General features: G+C 46.0%; 1 protein-coding gene across 5 annotated transcripts in view; it reads right to left on the bottom strand.

Moving 5' to 3' along the window:
* The window catches only part of ENAH (ENAH actin regulator), a 49,142-nt gene that overhangs the window by 3,797 nt on the left and 22,330 nt on the right, over nucleotides 1-23,015 (bottom strand). Inside the window, exons 4-13 of one of the 5 annotated variants that reach the window (XM_075267113.1) lie at nucleotides 15,994-16,088; nucleotides 9,443-9,779; nucleotides 6,971-7,756; nucleotides 4,112-4,419; nucleotides 3,770-3,915; nucleotides 2,907-2,964; nucleotides 2,404-2,452; nucleotides 2,202-2,268; nucleotides 874-952; nucleotides 114-171 (exon numbers count right to left, since the gene is read on the bottom strand). In XM_075267113.1, the coding sequence (XP_075123214.1) occupies nucleotides 114-171; nucleotides 874-952; nucleotides 2,202-2,268; nucleotides 2,404-2,452; nucleotides 2,907-2,964; nucleotides 3,770-3,915; nucleotides 4,112-4,419; nucleotides 6,971-7,756; nucleotides 9,443-9,779; nucleotides 15,994-16,088 (1,983 nt within the window). Of the gene's footprint in view, nucleotides 1-113; nucleotides 172-873; nucleotides 953-2,201; nucleotides 2,269-2,403; nucleotides 2,453-2,906; nucleotides 2,965-3,769; nucleotides 3,916-4,111; nucleotides 4,420-6,970; nucleotides 7,757-9,442; nucleotides 9,793-12,013; nucleotides 12,249-15,993; nucleotides 16,089-23,015 lie in introns of those variants that run through there. The other 4 variants (XM_075267112.1, XM_075267115.1, XM_075267114.1 and 1 more) reach the window with 4 other exon arrangements.

Genomic DNA, 23,015 nt, shown 5'->3' with positions numbered 1-23,015 from the left:
TGTATACTATATACAGTATGGGACAGTACAGATATGGCGGCAGAGACCCCTAGTATTACAGATCACTATAAGGCCGCTGTACACACAAGTGACTGGGCCTTTCCTGCACTTACCATCAATGAGCTCTTCTTTCAGTTTTGCTAGTTCTTTTCTCATTTCTTCTAAAATGTCCTGAGACGGAGAGAAGACAAAACAAAGAACAAGGTTTACCTGAATGGACAGAAAACAACAGCAACATCCCCTGGAGGAGCTTGCAGTCGGCTACTCAATGCACCACCATGTCTGAGCCCGCACTGCTGAGATCTGCATCTCACTGCACCACTTTATGGCAGAAAAGTGCAACATCATGTCCACAGCAAAAAAAAAGTGCAGGACATAAAATAGGCAAGAAATGTAACCTTACGAAAGCTAATTGGTCACTAAGCTTTTAAAGGGAGTGCGTCCCCGCAGCAGAGATATCACCATTTTGGTGCATCTTTGGTGCAATGGCAGAGCCTTTGCTCATTTGCATATAAGGAAAAAAGGCAATATCTAAGCAGACTACAAGTGTAACTCTCAGCTCCTCCTTCCCCTCCCCTCTCCATAGGCTTTAATATACAGCTGTAATTTGATATTTTAGTAAGCTGCAGTCCGTCTTGAGAGACCAAGAAGGATTTAGCAGAGATTTTAGCGTGAAGGAATAAGGAAAATAACCTGAGAAATGGAGAAAGGGGAAGTTTTCTCAGATATATTACAAAGTGTCTTAGATTTGCTTGCGCTATGGATTCATGCAAAGTTTATTCTATCTATTGCTTGTTCAGTATCTGCGTGTAGTTTAGCATCTGGATCATGAATCTCAGGAGGTCGGGCTGGCAGAGCGTCGCTTTCTTATACCTGTTTCAGTCTGTCGTAGTCCAAGGCTTCTGACTGCACGCCGTTGGCACTTGGCTGCCCCGATGGTGTAGACTTTGGTCTGTGTATATATAAAAAAAAAATAATAATTTCATATTTTGCCTGATTATAAACCCAGTCATGAAGAATAGACGCCCCCGACCCAACCAAGATAACCCGCTGACTGAATACAAGTCATATTTTTGCTTAAAGGGGTATTCCAAGACATATCTTTAATATAAGTCATTAATATGTCATCAGTGGCGATCTGACAACCAAGACCCCCATAACTGAGATGTATGAAAAGGCTGCGGCCTCTTTGCCGAATACCAAAGCCCAGTGTCGTACATATGGCAGCGACTGTGCTGGTTGTATCAGCTCAGCCCCATTCAACTAAAATGGGACAGCTGTTGCTGAATGAGGTGGCCGATGAACAGGACATCGGCGGCACAAAGAGCTCGTGAACATCGCAGCCTCTTCATAGAAATGATCAACAGGGTTCCCAGGTGTTGGACCCCCACTGATCACAAATTGTAGCTGACAAAGCCCTAACGGGCGAAACGCGCGTCGGGTGCGGAGTGGAGTGGGATATCTGGCCTTCGGCCTACACGGTCTGTATGCAATTGTTATTATAATTTTGCTCTTTCATTATTCATGGGCCTGTACATTTATTATAATTTGACATGGATTAACAATTGTGGTATATGGCTTGTGCTATTATAGCACTACACAGTGGTCTTTTTTCTGCCGCATTTGTTTTATATCTGTTGCTTCTTGAACAATTGCGGGCCTGTGTTCATGTTATTCACTCTAATTTATTTTTTTCATTGTGCATACTTACCATCATTCCCATCTTCACTCTGATCTTTTGGGTATTTCAGTCGCCCCCATTTGTATTTTTGTAATATGTTGTATTGTTATATGTGTATTTTATGTAATAAAAACCTTTTTATATTTTTGCTTAAAACTTTAGTACCTGGTGATTTTTTATGGTTTTCCGTTTAATTACACCAGAGGTTGTACCCATATGTGGTATATACTTTGTATATTTAGGTTTTCAGATACTATAATACTGGTCTGGCTCCCAGCACCCCCACCACTCAGCCATTTTGATGAACACTGTGACCTTCACTGCATACCAAGAACAGTGCCATACTTCATTGTGGCAATGCTTGGAACTGCAGCTCAGTCACAGTCATGTGAATGGGCTGCAGAAAGGCCATGTGACCAGCTAACATGATATCAAAGGTCTGAATGTGACAAATGTCCATCATGGCAATTTCTGGTCAAAGTCTATACATGACACAATAAGCCAATGCGAGCTCTCCTACCTGGAGATAACAGGGGATTTGCTACCATTTATTGTGTTTGTTCTTTCCCAAGGCTTTCTTGCAGGTTCTGAAATTTAACATGAAGAAAATGAGTAAAAACTACACGCAGCAGAGGGTTTGTTTTAGTAGCAGCACATGATTTACTGTATATAGAAGGTAAAAACATTACCAAAAAAAAAGTGATTAAATGTAAGCCTCTTACCTGGCGTGCCAGCAGAGGGCGCTTTTGTAGGTGCAGGTTCTGGCTCTTCCTGTGTGACAAATACCAAAAACAATTCAGAAGGTGTGAGAAACCAAATATAAAGTTTGTAGACTTTTGCAAACTTTTAAGGCTCCAATGCATTTAAAGTCCTTTCACCACCTTAAGTTCTTCACATCCTATAATAGCCGCCCCTCCACTGATTCCAGCACAGTTGGTTTTCTAACCCCAACCATTCCTGAGTAATCAGTGCAGTCAGTTTTGGTGTCTATTATGATCACTAGAGTCCCTAATGAAAAGTGGGTGGAGGGAGGAGAAGGTAAGGAGGCATGACAGAGCTCCCAGTCACAAATCAGAGGTGGACAGTGTCAGAGCTCGGAGTCACACCCCCTTGTCTGTTCCTGCCTGACACCACCCACTTGACATTAGGGAGTCTAGTTAGTATATCAGGCACCAAAACTAACTACACTGTTCGCTCAGAAACCATTTCCGGACTCCTCACTCACCGTCTTGTCTTCTTTTGCATCAGGTTCTACGGTTGGACCTTTCTCCGCGATTCGTCTCCTATACATTGCAGAGACACAAGGCAGTTAGCGCATGTTGTACAGTTATATACAGGTTTTAGAGCACCGCCATTACAGAGATATAGGGGCAATTTCTCCATCTGAATTTGGTACATATTGATCGCTCCCCCCCAAAACATTCCCCTTCCCCCACTTTGTACTTTTACGTCATTTGGGCCTCTTTAAATCGCAAGTTAGATTTGTTATTTTTCCATAAATCCATAGTGGTGGTGAAGGGAAGAAACAACGTTAGACGTCACTAAAGAAAAGTGCCTGTGTCTTTATCCTTTACTTCTTATCGTAGTGATTTCAGGCCATACTCCGCACACAAGAAGTCTATGGAGATTGGAGGATGAGAGAGACAGATAAGAGCCTGTCTACAGCATTACATGAGTCACTTCTGTCAGGGGAAGGCTGGATAGTAATACCTGATAACCCAGCTGTGTCATGAAAGAACTGTGTCTCTGCTCTGAGCATCTCTCCTCTTCCTCCCTGCTCCATAGACTTCTATTGTACAAATTTGATCAGTGGCAAGAGACGGCAAGTAAGTGAAGACACAGGCGCTTTTCTTAAAGTGTGTGACAAAATTTGTTCCTTTCACCAGGGAACATTTTACAGTTTCTAGGGATTTCTGCAATAAGATACCCAAAATAATACACTTTTTCCTAGTAACAGATCATACATGCACTGGGTGACCGTAGTAGATCTCCAACACTCTGTGTGATCTGCCGTGGTCAGTGAGAGATTCTCTAGTTCGCCACCTCACCCACATAAGATTTAGACCTACAGGCTCCATCTTATCTCACCTTCTTGCTAGTAACGCGCTCATTTCTTCCATTAAACCTCCTCCGCCCATCGGAAGAGGACCATTCCCACGACTAGGTTCTGTCTTGGGAGGGGCCGAACTGGCCACGGCAGCGCTAACACTGCCCTGAATGGACGCCTCATCGGTCTGCAAAACAGAAGGAGTCATGTTAAAAATGTACAGGTTATTAAGTCTGTCCTGGCGGTAGATAATCCCGATATCCCTTTCTTAAAGGTCTACGAAGACGAGAGACAGAGGGCTGTTTGTTCATCCTCACAGTTTAGGCAACAGGGTGTGGATCCTAAGTCCTACCCAAGTGTCTCACACAGTAAGATGTCCTTACCCGCGAGACTTTCCTCAGTTTGGCACCAGCCAGAGCAGCAGCCAAGCCTGATAATGGACGGTTGTCTTCTGAGCTTACGGAAGCCATAGAGAATGGAAGAGGAGGAGCAGGCGGTGGCGGAGGAGCCGGTGGAGGAGGCGCAGCCATAGGTGCAGGTGGCGGGGGTCCCGGAGGAGGCGGAGGTGGTGCAGGACAAGATGATGGCATAGGAGGAGCAGGAGGAGGTGGTGCAGGGAATGTTTGAGACACACTTGAACCTGGAGGAAGAGGGGGTGGGGGAGGAGGTGCTGGTGGTCCCGGAACAACACCTATAGAAAACAGGAGTACAAGTAAAAAAAAACTGACAATGGTATCAGCAGCCGACACTACAACATCCTGCTCTAGTCTCTGCCATATCTGCTAATTGTTACATTGTTGTCAAGTCATAGTAAATAAAAAAATAAAAAAAATTAAAAAAAATTGTTAGTAAAATTAGATAAAAATTAAATAAGATTAAACACAACAAGAGGGAGCCGATAAAAATGGGGACATGTGTGCCGTCTACCTGCTACAACCTAGACTAGGGCACTCTAACTTATAATGCACCAATAGCGCAGCCTTACTACATACCGTAATAATATGTGACAGCAGATCTACCATATACCACTAGAGGGCACTAGTGTCCTACAAACTGGCACAACAATGCAGCAGAGGGCGCCAAGATATTTGCAAATTCACACTTTACAATGTAACGCAATTTAAAAGGTTCAGAAATTTAGCTCTTGTCTAGATCTCGGCGTCCTACGAGAGCTGCTGCTTTGTTGCAGTGTGTTTGCTGTTGCATAGCACTTACAGAAGACTTGTACCTTTAGTATACTGACTACCTCTGTTTCTTGCACTGCATTATTTTTCTGTGGTTGTCAGACTATCCACGCCTTATCAGCCATGTAGTAAGTGAACAGCAAGTGCAGCCATGTTAGTTTCTGATGCGTCATCGGTACGAATGGTGGACTACAACTAGTTATGTAGAAACTGCCAAAAATGACAACCAGTTTTCAGTTCCACAACCAATATGGCGGCACCGCCTGTTGTATCTATTATCACTAGAACATTAATGGGGCAGTGCCACTTATGGACACTGTGGATGGGGGGTAAGGGTCGGATCTCAGAGTACAAACAAAGGGTCCTTAGTGATCAGGAGGACAGAGAACCAAAAGACTCCCCCCCCCCCCCCCCATGCCTCCTGCTTGTGAATGAAGCACCCGTGCCCTTGTGTGACCAGTGCTCCAGTCACTGCCATAGCACCATTGCCATAGTGAATAGAGCGCTGGTCACACAAGGGCACTGACGCTCCATTTACAAGGAGGCCTTAGGTCCTGATGGGTGGGGGACATGGGGGTCGTGCTGCCACCTACCTACAGGATAGGGGATAAATGTCCTTAATGGCACAACCCATTTAACGTTATAAATTCTGAATGGAGCTGCCCCCCTCCCCCATTTAGTCTCTACCCCACTATGGTCAGGCAGCGAGGAGGGGACCCTTGTTCTAATGCATTGCAGATTGACACAAGGTTCACACTAGCGTTCCAGTTTCCATCCTTCAGGTTCGCTTGGGGACATGAAAGACAGAAACCCTAAAAAAAAAGCGGTTACATGCAGAAACCCACGGACCCCATAGATTATAGGGTTCACCCGATTTCCACTGAAAACGGTGAAGAGAAAAGTCCTCCTTGCAGAATGGGGGATGGAGTCTCGTATGGAGACTCAAACACTAGTGTGAACCTAGTATAAGGGGTTAGGCCCTGTTCACATCTCATTCGTATTCCACATTTGGTGAACTCCCATATTGATGGCATACCCTTGATCAGTCGGGGTTCGACACCCAGGACCCAAACTGATCAGCTGTTTTAGGAGGCCACTGTGCTCTTGAGTGCTGCAGCCTCTTTTCCCTATGACAATGACACAGTCACAACAGCAGCTCAGTCCCATTTAAGAGAAAGGAGGCGAGAGGCAATGCCAAGCTGGGTCACTATACAAGGTATGGCACTGTGAGGACACGTCATTCACTCAAATTCTGCCGCCTCTTCCACCGGCTGATCCATGGGGGTCCCAAATGTAACGTCATCAATATGAGTTTGGAGGGGCTCCGACAGCTGGTTGAAGAGGCAGTATGAGTACCAAGCACAGTGCCGTACACTGTATAGTGGCTGTGCTTGGTATTGCAGCTCAGTGCGGTTTACTTGAATGGGATTGATCTGCTGTATCATGTGACCCTAGATTCACACTTGTGCTGGGATGTCCGTTGTTCTGATCCATTGGAGGAGAAAAACAGACAAATGGATGGCTAAATCAGCAGATATGACCTGAACCCGGTGGACCCCATAGACAATAATGGGGTCAATCAGGTGTCCGTTCATTTTAACTGAAACCGCCAGACTCGCAAGACTTTTTCGTTATCAGTCTCCAACACTGATGTGAACCCCAACGATCATGTATCATAGGGATCAGTCATCAATAGGAAAGTCCAAAAAAAACCCTTTAATAAGCCATGCCCCATTGGAATCCAAAAGATAACCAATTTGCTGGGTCAGTCATATGGGACGATCCCGGCAAATTTGTGACTGTTGGAGGTATATGGTGCCTACTAGCCAATGTGAGCAAGAAACTAAATGTGAACAGAGCCTTAGGTGTTTACCTAACTCCAGAGCAACATAAAAACCAAAAAATATTCACAACAATAGACATAGGAAGCAATGTTACCCCCCACCCCATGCATATAGACCTATGTGCACACGATCAGGCCAACCCTAGGTCCGAACACAAGCCTTAGGGTTGCAAGTCATAGGTTAGTCAGTTATTGGCAGTGACAGAAAGCCTTACCCGGATGGGTCGCAGGGTCAATCAGCTGAGAGGTTGTGGTCAAGTCTGGCTGAGAAGCACAGGCGTCTCCCAGCACAGAGATTAAAGAGTTCTCAACAGAGGCAGGGGAAGCTGCAGGAGAAGGCAGAACACTAGGCTGGGATGAAGGTGCTGAGACAAGAGGAGTGCTCGGAGAAGGAGGAGTGGAGTCTTGAGATGAGGACAGCGAGAAAGGTGGAAACAATGGTAAGGGTGGAGCAGGAGGTGGTGCAGGAGTGCAAGACATTTCGTATGAAGACGTATCGGCATGACCATTGGGTGCACTGGAAAGGAGGGCAAGCTGGGAGGCAGACACTAGGTGTACGGCCCTGGGGCCGGTAGCTTTGCCAGGAGGACTACTGATCATGACAGGAGGAGATGGAGGGAGGGGAGCAAAATTAGAAGCAGACCAGGAGATAGGCTTAACAGGAGGTGGCGGTGGTGGCGGTGCAGGGTTCACCGGAGAAGGAGGTCTGGCGATTTTATTGATGGGTCTAGGTACAGTTGCATAATGAGGGAGGACAGGATGGAAGGCGGAACCCAGAGATGTAGCAAAACGCGACGCCGAGTGCCGGAGGGGAGGCGTCGGCGGCGTCGAGTTAATGGGCTGGGAGGTGACGATGACATAGTCGGCGGTGGAGTCTGTACATATGGAAGAGGCGGGGACGGACATGGCTTTAGCGTACGATATGGGAGATGATGAGTGAGGCTGACAGGACGAGTACTCTAGATGCTGAGCGTTATATAATGAATTGTCATAAGATGAGTCTGAGGTGCGAATGTGAGGGGGAAAAAAAGCGGCAACAGACAGGACAAAAAAAAAGGAGAGAGAGAGAAAAAAAAAAGGAGCTAATGAAGCAACCAAACCAGCATTCAACGGAAGAGTATCAATGAGATCTACGGTTAGTATAAGAAGATTAGATAAAGGTTACTGCAGGAACAGAGAAATCACCCCCAACATCACCACATATCATCGATGGACACCCCTGTACAACATCGTGTAAGGACTATGGCTGCCTACCGCTCATCGGGGGTATGCGGGATAGTCTACCCTACTCTATAATGGGTCACAGCACAACCATTAGGCTGGCCTCATCCAGTCCAGACATGGCGAACTGACTGCACACTTCATAGCACCACTAAGGTTGGATCCAAGAGCCAAAGCTAAGGCAAGGGGGCGCGTGATCCCAATCCAAATATGCCAAATGGGTCCAAGACATTGTCCAAATTGGCAGAATACCATAAAGGTGACCTTCAATATCTGTTCAGCCAACACTTGTTGGGCCAAAAGTTCTTCCTCATGACTTCCCCATACAATGGCATGCTCGGTTCAGCTAAGTGTGCATGTGTTATCAATGGGAAGAGAGTATTAAATGGCTGCCATACATCTCTGATGGCATAGATGCCTAGACATTGAACGTTCCCGTTACTTCCACCCCAGAAGAGGCGATAGCCCCCATATGCAATAGAAATGGCAGCTTTGTGAACAGTTGCGGAGATCTGAACAGTCACCTCCTTAAAGGGGTAATTAAAAAAAATTTTTGTGGGAGTCCTGTGTCTAATGTGGCCAACCAATGTCCTCAGCGGTCACTGGAGAAGAACCGGTGAAATCATTCAAATACGTCACCGATTCCTTGCCATCAACTACTGATTGGTCTAAGGAGTCACGTGAGATGCAGGACTCCGGCAAAAGAGGCCCAACCACAAGTCTGTATGGACACCAGCGGTGGACAACAAGGCGTTTTTAGTCTAACACCTCCTCCAGCCATTCCACAGGTTGCTCCACTTCCTGGAAAACCCTTTTAAAGATGTCAGACCACCTCTTTAGAGGGGTTCCAAAGAACACCTATGCCAGTAAAGGGGTAATTGCCCAATCCATGGGAGTGCCTCCTCCAATCATGAGAATAGAGGTCCCTTAAACAAGGACAGGGCTCTGTCAGTCTCATAGAAGTGAATGGAATAAATGGTCACCATGTGGACCACAACCAGTCCATTCTCACCGGCTAATAACTTGACAAATAACTGGTGGAATCCATGACTGGAACCCTCCTCAGATCCAACGTTGGTCAGCTATAAGTCAAATGACAGTCATTATCTTTAGCCAGACATGTACCTAACACTGGAACCAACAAAATGGAAGCCTCTACTAAGCAAGAATCACAAAGACTCCTCAGATTTTCCCAAGTCTCCTACCGCTTCTACAGAATCCCTAGACTACAAGTATATAGCATAGGCCAGTCCTGTAGACTCCAGGAGCGAATCAGATCACTCCCACCGTCATAAGAAATAACTCGAGAAGCACCAGAAGCAAATTTGTAGATACAATGTGTCCCCGACTTCTGGGATTGGAGCGATGTGGTTGCGTTAGGATGAGGTGAGGTCTCTGTTGCTGCATGGCATATTGGTGTGAGAGTGAGTGAGTGTTGGTGAGTACCTGGGAGGAGTATAGCTTACCCGTGTTGGACGCCCTTCTCTCACGTTCCCACTTCTGATGCTCCTTCTCTAACTGCTCCTGTAGCGAAGCCTCTTGTCGCTCTTGTTCCAACCTCTCCTGTTCTTGAAGCTCGCGCTCCAGTTGCTCCTGTCGTTCTCTCTCCTGCCTCTCGCGCTCTCTTTCCAGCTGCTCTTGCTCTAGACGCTCACGCTCCAGGCGTTCGAGCTCTAAGCGCTCTCTCTCCAGTCTCTCTCTTTCCAATCGTTCCCTCTCCAGTCGCTCGCGCTCCATGCGTTCCCTCTCCATGCGTTCTCGTTCCAGCCTTTCACGTTCCAGCTCCTTCTGCCGTTGCTGCTGCTCCTGCAGCTGCCTGGAAACCGCAAGAGAAAGAAGTGGTGTTAAACGGGGTATAAAAGAAACCATGGAGACCAGGTAAATGCTCAGCTCGGAAGACATTAATATTTAAGAAGAAAACAAGTTACCTTTGTCACCGTGAACGAAACACCGTGCATGGCAAAGGCAGAGACAGACAGACAACATCACCGCCTCCTTATAAGATCATTCCAACAACAGCCCACACCAGGCCTAAAAAATTTGTGACCTGGGCGCTCGAGAGAAGAGAAAGCGGGTAGAGGTCCTTTAATCCTTAAAGGGGCTCTATCATGGGGAAAAGTCATTTTTAGCTAAGCACGGGTGCACGGAGAAAGCTAATTCACATATCAATAAAAACGGACTTATTCAAAAACTACTGAGGCAATTTACATACAAAAGGTAGGTGTGAAGTAGCCTAAAGGTATGCAAGTATGTGCTTAGCTAAAATGACTTTTCCCAACAATAGAGCCCCTTTAAGAGCATTGGCAAGATAGGCCAGATGGCCCAACAACGGTTCCTCCTGACACAGACAAACATGCTTGGTCACCTCGCAGAACACAAAGAGCATGAAGATATCCACCATGTCTATCCTTCTCTGATCCAATATCAATAGAAAATCGGGACACCCCCATACACTTTAAAGAGAACCTTTCACCACCTACACCTCTTTAATTCGTTCAATAGTGGCCTCTCCTCCGATTCTGGCACATTTGGAAATTTTTGTTCAAACCCCCCAACCTTCCTGAGTAATCATTGTAGTTAGTTTCAGCACACTAATGCAGTCTGCTGCCTGGTGGGAGGTCCTGGGTGGAGCAGAGTGTCAGGGACCGCGCACCTGTCAGCAGACTACATAATGTTGCTGAAACTAAGAAAGAATTGCTCGGGAATGGAGGGAGCCACATAAAAAATTCTAAGTGTGCCAGTATCAGCGGAACAGCGTTGATAGAAGAGCGTAAGAATATCTTAACTCAATATTTTTCACATTGTATACTTTTAGGGAATATGGTGTCATTAGGGTATAAGGATGCCAAAAATGGGGTTTCCAACTTAGAACTCACCCTATGAACCAAAATGGAGAAGGCGAATTTTTTATTCCTGGGAAAGATACACCACCTCCATAGAGGTCTGGAAGTAGAACACTCCATTCTTCCTATTGAGACCATATCATGCTTAGACACACCATGAATGCATGTGTATCAAGGGATTGGGAGGAATAGCTGTCAAGTCAGCTTGTAGCTAATGTTAGGGCCACCTTTTAAAGAATTTTTCCAGTAGCAAGACTTATCCCCTGCCTATGTCTATGGGATAAGTGTCTAACTGATGGGGTCAGTCTGCTGGAACCATCAGTGATAAGAACGTCTTCAGATCAAACCCCCAATGATGAGCCATTTATCCCCTGTCCTGTGGATACGAGATATAAGTGGAGGTCATTGTAAAACTCCTTTAAGATTGGCTCCTGCTTTGGCATGGCCGAGGCATTCCCTGGTCTCCATCAGAAGCAGCGCCAGTCTTCTCCATAGGACGTGTCAGGCATCATTGGCTAGGACAAGAGTGAAGTCCCCTTATACTGAGTTTCCATTGCTTTACACCCAGTCTCAGCCAACACTTGGCTTTAAACTTCCTGATCTCAGCTTTCTTGGTGGTTGTTCGGCCCATGAAGTTGCCCACATAAGGCTCATAAGCCGACATGGATTCCAGAGCCATGAAGTCTCCAACATATGCTCTAATCCTCAGAAAACCCCTTCCACGAGCTTGTGGAGGTCTGACGCGCCATGGATGTTCCTCCGCTCCACACAATGCCTTCTACGGCTACTGGAGACTGAATGGCTTTAGCCTTTATTTTTTAACCCTTTTTTGACATGAAGCTACTAATATACACAGGGCATCTACCTTCACGAAAACCTCACCCTCACTACACACAATACCCAGATACAACAGAAATGGGCCACCATTCAGGAGACATTACATCTTACAATGTTATAAGAGAGACTACTGTATGGCAAGACGTTACTACGAAGACCCAGAGCCCATTATACACCGAGCTGAATGTACCAGGACTGCTATGCTCTACATAATACCAGCGATGCCGGATAGCTAATATGCCCCGGGCTGTGTCAGGACAGACCTGAAATGATCCCTGAACGCTCCGACACTAAATATAACTCCCACACCCCATGAAGCCCCATTTTATGAACTATGCCCTTGCCCAATGTACTTACAAGAGAAAGCGATCCACTTTTGGTCCATTTCCACCTTGAAGTACAATGTAACAGCCATAGGGCTTCATGATGAGAGGAGTCTCGGGAAATCTTGCCTTGTGCGGTACATCACCTTTTTATAAGCCTGTATAGCCTTCGCTGTGACTTCCCGACTATAAATAGTGCAAGCGGCGCTTACTGATGGAGGGGAGGGGGTACGGCTCTGAGTCACCCTGATGCCATCCTTACTATGTATTCATTTCACAGCCGGCGGGGGGGGGAGCACTACAATCTACACACGAGGAACAGGATGGATCGTATAGGTATTGTATATGAAGTCACGGTCCTTGTGTATGGATTCCATATACAGGGGCGTCTCTGAATGCACCTGCTCCTTAGTACAGAAGGGACTTCTAAAAACAAGGATCTGGTTGTCTGTATCGGAAACGGACAAGTAAGGAATGTCAGGGTCTAGTCCAATGGGGCCACTTACATATGTCAATGCATGATCACTACTGTAGTCAACAAGGGCCGGCAACATGTGACACCGACTATAATCCTGGATATTACATCAGAAGACAACACACATTGCTCAGCTTCTCCTTGGATTATCTGTTGTGCAATGAGGAATGCCCAAGAAAGCCTGGGAGTGAGGGGGCCTCTGCTGCTATAAATAATCCCTTACAGAATGTGCCCCAGAAATATCTGCACGACCATCTGCTGACTGCACACGTGTCCCGTACGGCTTCACAGATGACTAAAGACGTCTGCCATGTTGTTGCTGTGTGATGCCGACAAGGAGGAAGGGGAGGAAAATAATGGAGGTGAAGGAGGAGTCAAACTCAGGGTCCTAGTGTCACAGCGACACCCACTTCATCCACCATCAGTAATCTCCAAATTCATCCATCAGCTAATCCAGTCAGTCATCAATCTACCTGCTAACTATTCATCGGCCCGTTCATCCACTAGTCTAACTGGCCCACCTACTCAGTCTAATCCATCTGCCTGTAGCTAACCTTCCGAGCTGTCTGTCACACACTTGCTGACCTTCCAAACCATCCATCAACTGCCCGCTAACCTTCTGAGTGGTCCATCAACCGTTCGCTATCCTTCCGAGTCATCGGTCACTCGCTCGCTAACCTTCCGAGTCGTCCGTCACCCACTCGCTATCCTGAGCTGTTAGCCGCTTGCTATCCTCCGAGTGGTCTGTCACCCACCCACTCGCTAACCTTCCAAGCTGACCGTCACCTACTCAATCTTCCAAACTGACCGTCACCCGCTTGCTAACCTTCTGATCCAATCCCATCAACTACTGGCTAACCATTCATCTATCCATTAGCTACTTATTAATTCCCATTGCTTATCAATGCAATAACTAGATCATCCACTCATCAATTGTGATAACTTTCCTGCCCCCCCCCCCCCCAAATCATCAACTATTAGGGTTGAGCCGATCTTGAGATTTCAAGATCGGTTTTAAAATCCGAATTCCGATCATTTTCCAGCCGATCTCGATCCTGATCGCGAAGTTTGCTAGATCGCCGATCGGAATCCGATTCTTTCCGAACCCGATCCTCAATCCTAGTCAATGCTTCTCTATGGGAAAAGTCACTTTTGGGGTTGAGCCGATCTTGAGATTTCCAGCGGGATCGAGATCGGAGGTTAAGATCGGGTCAGAATTTTGATCGCGAAATTTACTCGATCGCCAATCGAAATCCGATCTTTTCCGATCCCGATCGCTCAACCCTATCAACTATCTACTAACCCATTCACCAACCCACAACCCTTTTAACCATTTATAACTTCCTAAATGCTCTATGGGTCAGATTCATCAATCTAAGAGAAATCCTATCTGCGTTGACCATAGCAACCAGTCACCGCAACAGCTTTCATTTTGATGGAAGAAAAGCGAAAGTGAAAGCTGATCTGTGAGTGGTTACTATGGGAAACGAAGACCGTGGCATAAATCTCCCCAAAAATGAGTGCTGAGTATACAGAGGTAGCGGTCATGGAACATTATATCGCCCTCGCTCCCCCTACAAAGGTCTTTTCTGCCCCTTTTTTGAAGACACGCACAACAAGGCCCTACAAGATGGAGAGTCACTTAAGGTTTCCTCGGGATTAACCATATGCTATTTATATTTCCTTCCCTGTCGATGTGGAATGTGCTGTGGACGGAGGTGACCTTTGCTTGCCAGGGAAACTATTCAATAAAGATATCTGAAGAAGACAAAAAAAGTGGCCAACTGGCGACCATATCGAAACGGCCAACAACCATATCAAATAACGGCTGGTGCCCACAAAAAAATCTACTGAATTATGGGGGGAAAATATGGTCTAAAGGCAGAGACACACAAAACCGACTAAGTCAGTCACTGGTCCTACAAAAAGTATGAACCCTCATTTCATCCCCAAAATGGGCGCCCTATGAAGACAATCCATAAGCCGTAAGAGAGCAATGGAGTGTGGCAGCCGTCAACTGGTGGACAGAAGTCACGAAACCATTGTTCACACCATAAACCAGGACCCCAGAGGGATGTGCCATGTTACCCCTTTAAGAAATGGAGTACAGCAGAGAAGGACTCTGCCCACCATAACTAAAGCAACTTTCCAAGGCGGTGATGTCTCTGTGCGATACACTTTCAGAAACACATATACAGACATGGACACTATTAAAGCGCATATTCATTTTTGCCACCAATAAGGTTTTTAAGGTTTGAAAAAAAGAAAAAAAAAAAAAAAAAAAAAACACTCCCAAATAGTCTTGGTTAAAATTTCCCTAGTCCATGGCTCCTTTGCAAACTTGTGTATCTTCATGGTTACTGACTACAAACAAATCCCATGTAGTCTGATCCAGCAGTCGCGTTTCTTTTTTCTCCACCATGCACATCTGCCTCATTGTTTTTGTGTAATGGGGTCTATGAAGTCCATCTCATGTTCGGACACAAAGCAGCGATGAGACCGATGGAGAGGTCAGCTCAGCCATACTGAGGAGGGGGATGTGGAGCAGCAACACTTCAGGATCACATTAATGGATTTGGGGATAGGATCCCCCCTTTGGATAGGTCACCATTTAAAGATGGGCAGAGATCAGACTCTCAGGCCCCCGTCTGATCAGTTGTTTTTTGTTTGTTTTTTTGTTAGTTTTTTTTGAAAATGTGGATTGTGAGCCCCATATAGGGATCACAATGTACACATATATATATATATATATATATATATATATATATATATATATATATATATATATATATATTTTATTTATTTTTTCTCCTATCAGAATGTCTTTGTAGAATGGGATGAAATCCACACAAGCACGGGGAGAACAAGCGGGATTCGAACCCAAGACTCCAGCGCTACAAGGCTGCAGTGCTAACCACAACCACACAACCGTGACCCCACCGGCCGGCGTCACAGGTGCTTCCATTCATTTCTATGGGAGCGTGCTGTTCGGATCGGCTGATCCGAACAGTGTTCGCTCATCTCTAGTCCTCAGTATTAACCAAGCACAACTCCACATTTTTATACAACTGTTTTGCTTGGTATCACAGCTCAGCCCATTCACTTGATCGGCCATGTGATCGACTACCATAATGTCACATGACTTGTGAAGCAGAAGCGTTGCGACTGCAGCTTCAATTAGCTTATCCATGGGCGTCCTGGGTCAGACTCCTACCGAAATTCAATTAACAACAGGTCATGAATCAAGTCCTGTAAAAACCCCTTGAGGCTAAAGCCCCACGTTGCGGAAATGCAGTTTTTTGTTGCAGTTTTTGTTGCGTTTTTTTTAGCCAAATCCAGCAGTGGATTGAGCAGAAGGTATAAGTACGCTTCCTAGATATGTCCCATTCCTTTTGTAGCCATTCTTGGCTCAAAAAAACCGCAGCAAAATCTGCAACAAAAAAAGCTGCATTTCCGCTATGTGGGACCTCAACCGGATTTGTTTGTACTATATAACCATGGAGAAGAGTAGGTGTAAAATATACAATATATATGTGTACGGCTTGGTACCTGCGCTGAATCTCCAGCTCTTCCTGCGACGGGCCATTCTGTACTTGTTGTGGTATATGAGAATTCTGCCGGGACAACGTCGGACCTTAAAAAGAGACAAAATCAGTTAATTATTAAAAGAACTAAAATCACTAGTGTCTACTATCTAAGGGGCAAAAAAGGCGCAAAAGCAATAACGCCGGTAACGGCAGAAACAGACTAGAACTACGGTAAGAACAATACAGCTGAAGCGGACATTGATATTCAGCCCGACATCTACAGGGCAGTGACAGTACACAGGACTGGACAGACGCCTCCGGCCAGCAGCTGGGGGGAACTAACAGAGAACAGGGAGGTCACTCACCTAAAAATAACACTGGGGATAAAAAGAAAAAAAACAGAACACACATGAGCGAAGAGGAATGCGAAGATCCAAAGAGGAGAAAATATATAGATACACACACACACACCAGATAACATGTAAGCAATGGACGCCTACTCTAAGGGAACAACAGAACGACCGCCCCGCCTGCTGCCAGAGACCGTCACAAGATGAGTCTCCCCTTTAAGGACCGCACCAATTTAAATTTTTATGTTTTTGAATTTTACTCCCCTCCTTCCAATCCAATAGTCTATACATTTTATATTTTTTGGCAGACAGCCATGCGATGGCTTAATGTTTGTGGGACAAATTGTATTTCACAATGGCGCCATTTATTACTCCTTATGACATACTGGGAAACGGGGGAAAAAAAATAAAAATTCAGAATGGGGTGAAATTGGGAACAGACAGCACTTTCGTTGAGGTTCATTTTGATGTTTTTTGCGGTCTATGGCGCTCCCAATGGGGGATGAATATTTTTATATATTTTAAGTGATCGGCATCTTCGGATGTGCCAATACCAAACGGTTTATCATGGGAAACTCGGGGATAGGGAGGTGGATTCAACTTTTATAGTATTTTTATTACTTTATGCTTATGCCATAGACTGCAACGCTACAGTACTGTAGTCACTGTACACACAGTGCTAATCCTACACGTTACACAGCCGCACCCTCTTACATAAGCACCAAAAAGGAGGAGGAGGGCAGGAAACTGTAATAGGAAATGTGACCCCCCTGCCCGCCACCATCTTGGTATATTCTGTACATGACACTTGGAAGTAGATGGCACCCTCGTGATCCCACCGTGCAGGTACATAGCACTATATCATACCGTCCCCTCATACTAAGCAATTGACCAGATCAGAATACAAACCCAACAACAGGTACAATACATAGAAGTGTAAAAGGTAAGGAGTTGGTCTCTGTTCACACAGTGTATACTCCGTTACTCTTTGCAAGTCATGGAGGAGAATCTCATACTTACAGGCAAATATATGAGCATTATCTCGCTTATGACAGCACAAGTATTTCCACATGCCATCGTTGGCAGCGTCTGGAGCCGCCTCATGGCGGCCATCGGAGTACACATACAGGACCATTGTAGAAACTCTCCTCAGCAGGTTATGGACCAAGTAGAACAGGACATCAGTCTTCAGATGCTAAGCCAAGCAGCAGGTCACATCTAGAAGGCAGTGGGCCTCCGACATTAAGCCTTGGCAAGTTCTAGTCCTAGTTGCGAGGTTTACCGATCCTTTAGGCCTTAGTCTTGATAACACCTTCTCCGCAGGTCATAGCCCAGGTGGCAAAGAATATGAAGTCTTCAGAAGCTCAGACTTCCACACACACTCCTTAGCAGATGGCACAGATCACGAGTCTCCAGAAGCTCAGTAGGTCATGGCCAAAGTGGTAAAGGACATCAATCTTCAGAGTCAACCACGTTCCAAAACTTAGCAAGTTATGGTCCAAGTTGCCAGGATCTGCAGTTCCTCAGAACTTAGCCTATGCTCACAGGTCAAGACCCAAGAGGCAAAAGGTGTCAAGTCTTCAGAAGCTCAGACTTCCACCGACTTCCCTAAGCAGGTGTAATAAAGCATTTGTCTTCAGGAGCTCAGGAGGTCATGGAGCAAATATTACAGATCTTCAGAGGCTCAGCCTAGCAGCTACCATATTAGCCAGAACAGGTCCAGGTGACCATCCATCTTCAGCAGCTCACCATCCTAAGTTCAACCACTTATGGTCCAATCTTCAATCGGTGTAAAATCTCCAGTGACTAAGCTGGTCATATATTACAATACGAGAGTCTTTGGACCTACCTAGCTAGGCTTAGAAGGTCATAGTCCAAGTGGCCCAAGGCATCAGTCTCCAGAGGCAATGAAGCTTAGCAGGTTCAAGTCCAAGTGGGATAGATCACCAGTCTTCAGAGCCCCATTCTTGCACTGTAGTTTTGCTCAGCAGGTCATGGACCAAGTTTTGAACCCCGCCACCACCTCCGCAGCCCTTGGTCTCACAGCACAGGGTATGGGTTGTCGGAGCCTCGCCTGTCACCCCCAGCTTGTTGTTTACGCTGTGTTAAGACTGCCTGAAGTCAGATTGCAGTTTGCATTTCCCTGAATCTCCTGAATAATTGATGCATCTACATCCATAATCCTAAGAGTGCTCTACCTCCTCCTCCGAAAAGATAATGCAAAGCCAGGGCTCTCAGAGAAGGAGGAAGCGCTCAGCATATTACTAAGCATTACTGCAAGGTGGCCATTATCGATTCATTAACCTCCAAGCTAGAAGCCCTCGTGTCCTTCAGACGGAGCCATTACTATTATAGATAGGCAGAGTCTCACAAGGAACCTGGACAGCGGCACCGGGCGGAAACACCGGTCAGAAGAGAGCGACTCGGCTAAATGGATGCCAGAGATCGATCGTGTGATTCTTAAAATAAGAAAATGCATTTATGGATCAGGAATAAAATATTATGTACAGTAAAACTCAATTCACCGTCTGATGGCCTAGAAAGCGGGGCCAAGAGAGTCAATTAGAAGGTCTATCTTATCGGACTGTCCTCCTGGGGCAGCCATTTTTTTAAAATCCTGGACAGGCTCTTTAAAAGAGGACCCCCATCCCAAATTCACGGCATCCTTCAATAGCCGCCCCTCCACCGATTTCAGCACAAATTTTTCTCTAGCCCCCACCATTCCCAAGAACTTATTTTATTTAGTTTCAGTACAATAAGGATCCATTCACACAGCGGAAAGTGAAGAGGATTTGGAGGAGGATTCTTTTCATCTTCCGGCCTTCGGTTCCCCGCGATGACATCTCACCACCGACTCCGCCCAGATGGATTTTATATTTCTTACACGCCGTGCAGCGATCTCAGCCTCTCATGGAAAACAATGCGAGGCAGAATCAGGGAGGAATCTGCTGCTGATTTTGGGGTGGAAACCAAAATCGGCGTCAAATTCCTCCATGTGAACACCCCCTAACGCTCTCTACTGTCAGTTGGGCGGTGCTAGGCTGGAGCAGGTAGTCAGGAACCACCCACCTGACAAATTATTAGTCAGGAATGGCGAGGGCTAGAGAAATCAGTGATGGAGGGGCTATTGAAGGACACAGACTTGGTGGAAGTGGTGAAAGGTCCTTTTTAATTACGCTACCACAAATTAAAGGGATTGTCCGGGACTATAATCCATACAATAGATGATCAATATCACAATGATGAGGGTTTGACACCAGAAACCCCCACAGATCAGCTGATTGAAGGAGCCATATTTGGACACGTGCTGTGGCCTAACCTAAGGACAGATCATCAAGAGGAAAAATCCTTTAAATGAATTCCCTATCCACAGGACGTAAGTGTCAGACCGCCCCCGGGTGAATGGAGTGGTGGGACTGCCAAGGAGAGGAGTCCAGGCCATCTCCAGGAGTACCTGAGTATTAGGGAGCATTCACATGTAGGAAGTTAGCGCTGATTCTAGCACGATAACTTGTGGCAGAATCAGCGCTGAAAAAAAAAAAAATCCCTTTGACTTCAATGGGTTCCGTTTTCCGCGGGGTTTTTTTCAGCACTGATTCTGCCGCAAGTTATTGTGCCAGAATCAGTGCCAACTTCCTCCGTGTGTAAACCCCCTTAAATGGAGGTGAAGCATGCAAGCCCGACCACCGCTCCATACAAACAGGGTCGCCGTGATCACTAGAGATCGCTTTACCTCATACAGATAAATGCTGGGGGTCTGGAAGGAACCAGGTCTCTACAGAAGCGGCTTTCCATTACGACTCTCATCCTCATAAGACAATCCTTCCGTCTAACCATTCCTTATCAATAAGGAAAACAGAGGTCCGACAATCTGGGAAATTCACTTATGGGAAAATCCCATAAGCCGTAATGGCTAGGACTAGAGGTAAGCATGGTCGCACCACCATGGAACAGTACAGAGACTAAGACAGCTAGTCACCAGACCGATAAGGTGGGACAGACACCCATCAGACATGTGTCATATCCTGTAAACACGCTAAGAATTCCTGACATGGGAACATCCTCTTATCAAAATGACACATGTGGGCACCAAAGCTGTGGGGTCTCTACTGTTTTACACAGCAGAGACTTGGTGGCAGTGCCTGTGATCAGAGATGTGACACTGATATGAAGGGTTAACAAGACTACCATAGACATATCACTATACAGGGATTTTACCATAGACTGCAGTATAGTGGTATTGAAATCTATGGTATAAGGGGTTAAATTATCACACGTATAAACCCCCTGGGAATGGGGGGGATAAAAGGAAAAAAAATGCTGTAATGGGTCAAAAAAAAAATAATTAAATGCCCAAATTGCCATTTTTAAAACTGGGATTTTCCAGTTAATTTTTCATGATAACCTATCCCATCATGTATCGAGACCTATGGGTAACAGGACAGGGACATAATCCTTGAATACAGGACATGAGGCCACATGGCAGCAGCTTCGTTCTGGGCTTTGGTTCAATACAAGAATTCCTTGGCGTTGGGAAAAGGGTTACAAAACGAACACGGGGCCTGGAGAACCTCAGGTAACCGGAAATATTACTTTCATTTAGTCTTACGAAGAGACGTCTAGGGACGTAACCTGCAATAATATTATATTTAGTCTTTGTTGTAGGGGCAGAAAAGCAACAGACCATCCTAAAAACCAAACTAGGCTGATAAAACTTCAATTCGTTCCACGAGCGGCCACAGGAGGGCAGTATAGGTACGGAAAAAAACGGGCTATTTCCAGCTCAACGCCAAAAAAACTGCAAGCAATTACAGAAATAAACAAATACAACGTTGGGTTGTTAACGTTTCCCTCTCATCTTGTCCTTAAATCCCCTCGCCGCATAATCTGGGGAGAACCAGCGTCCGCCGCTACTCTCGGATTTCACTGGTTACAGCCGTGTGCCAGACAGCGTTTGGAGAAGGTCTCCTTCCATCCCTGCGGTGGGATTACATCAGTGTGGCTTGGGGAGAGATTACGTAGAGGAATTAAGATTCTTCCTGAATCTCAGAACAGAGGACAGGTCCGGTCAGGCATTACCAGACAACGTGCGCAAAATTCTAAGCTCACCGCCGGGAAGGGAAACGAATCCGCTCTGTAAGGTCTGACGGAGGTAGAAGACCCTGGACAGGAGGGGGCTTCGTCAGGACAACAAGGAAGTGATGCCTGAAGATCCCGGGGCCCTGGAGCAAAATCTACAACAAAATATACTCCACATTGCCTGGATTAACTGCAGCCCCTCCGTACCTCAATGTGCTCAGTGGGGAACATTGCCTTAAAGGGAGTGTCACCAGACCCCGCCAGATCACCCCGTCCCACAGATAGAATGGTTACAGGTAACTGAAGGAAATGTAAATCCCATTAATATTTGGTATGACCTTTGCCCTTTGGAGGAGTCCTGGAAGTGATGATACGGCCCCGACAGATATAGACCTGATCTCATTATCCAGTCTGTCTGGGATGACATGGACAGACGGATTGGACCAAGCCTACATACACAGAAGATCTGGGCTTAGTTCTCCAAGATGGCGGCGGCAACAACCACCCTGCTCAGCTCTGCCAAAAACTGTCTGCAAGTACCGAGAAGAACTGGCAAAGGTCACACCGAATATTGATGGGATTTACATTTCTCTCTTCTTCATTTCCAAAAATAAACCCTTATATTTAGGAAAGTATTCTTACAACACTTGCCTAAAACTTTTGCAATTTACTGTATACGCACAAACTACACTGCACCCCCCCACCCCCCCCAACACCCTGGTACAGATAGAAGATCACTCAGAGCGAGATATCCCACATTCCTGGAACGTTACATCCATGTATTATACATCGTGTCCCTGCAAACACCAAGCGTGGCCATGACCACTATCACTGAGCTGGAGGGTCGTCACATGAGCCAGAAACACAGAAACTTGTAAGAGTCTCTTCTCTGTAGGACAATTGATGCAAAGAGAAAGACCGGAGTCACCGAACACCAGATCACACGCAACAAGGATTAGTGACATACTGAAAGTCTACACACACATTCCTGTATTCTTGTAATTCCTTTCATGTACTGATGTTAAAGGGGTCTGTCACCAGAACCAGTATATCACCCCAGTCCTGCAGATAGATAGGTTACTGTCACCAGAACCAGTATATCACCCTAGTCCTGCAGATAGATAGATAGGTTACTGTCACCAGAACCAGTATATCACCCCAGCCCTGCAGATAGATAGGTTAGTGTCACCAGTACCAGTATATCACCCCAGTCCTGCAGATAGATAGGTTACTGTCACCAGACCCAGCATATCACCCCAGCCCTGCAGATAGATAGGTTACTGTCACCAGAACCAGTATATCACCCTAGTCCTGCAGATAGATAGGTTACTGTCACCAGAACCAGTATATCACCCCAGCCCTGCAGATAGATAGGTTAGTGTCACCAGAATGTTGAAACCCCAAGGGCGCTGCCATTGCTCCAAAGCATAACTGACCTATTTATAAGAACAGTGATATCTCTGTAATAGTCAGCAATTTACAAGTGGAAAATATTGTGACTCAGTTGACCCTAACCTATCTATCTGCAGGACTGGGGTGATATGCTGGGGTCTGGTGACACTAACCTATCTATCTGCAGGACTGGGGTGATATGCTGGTTCTGGT

Source organism: Leptodactylus fuscus, chromosome 3 (assembly GCF_031893055.1).
Source record: "Leptodactylus fuscus isolate aLepFus1 chromosome 3, aLepFus1.hap2, whole genome shotgun sequence".
Classification (NCBI taxonomy): Eukaryota; Metazoa; Chordata; class Amphibia; order Anura; family Leptodactylidae; genus Leptodactylus; species Leptodactylus fuscus.
This window is presented reverse-complemented; position numbering and strand designations above follow the sequence as displayed.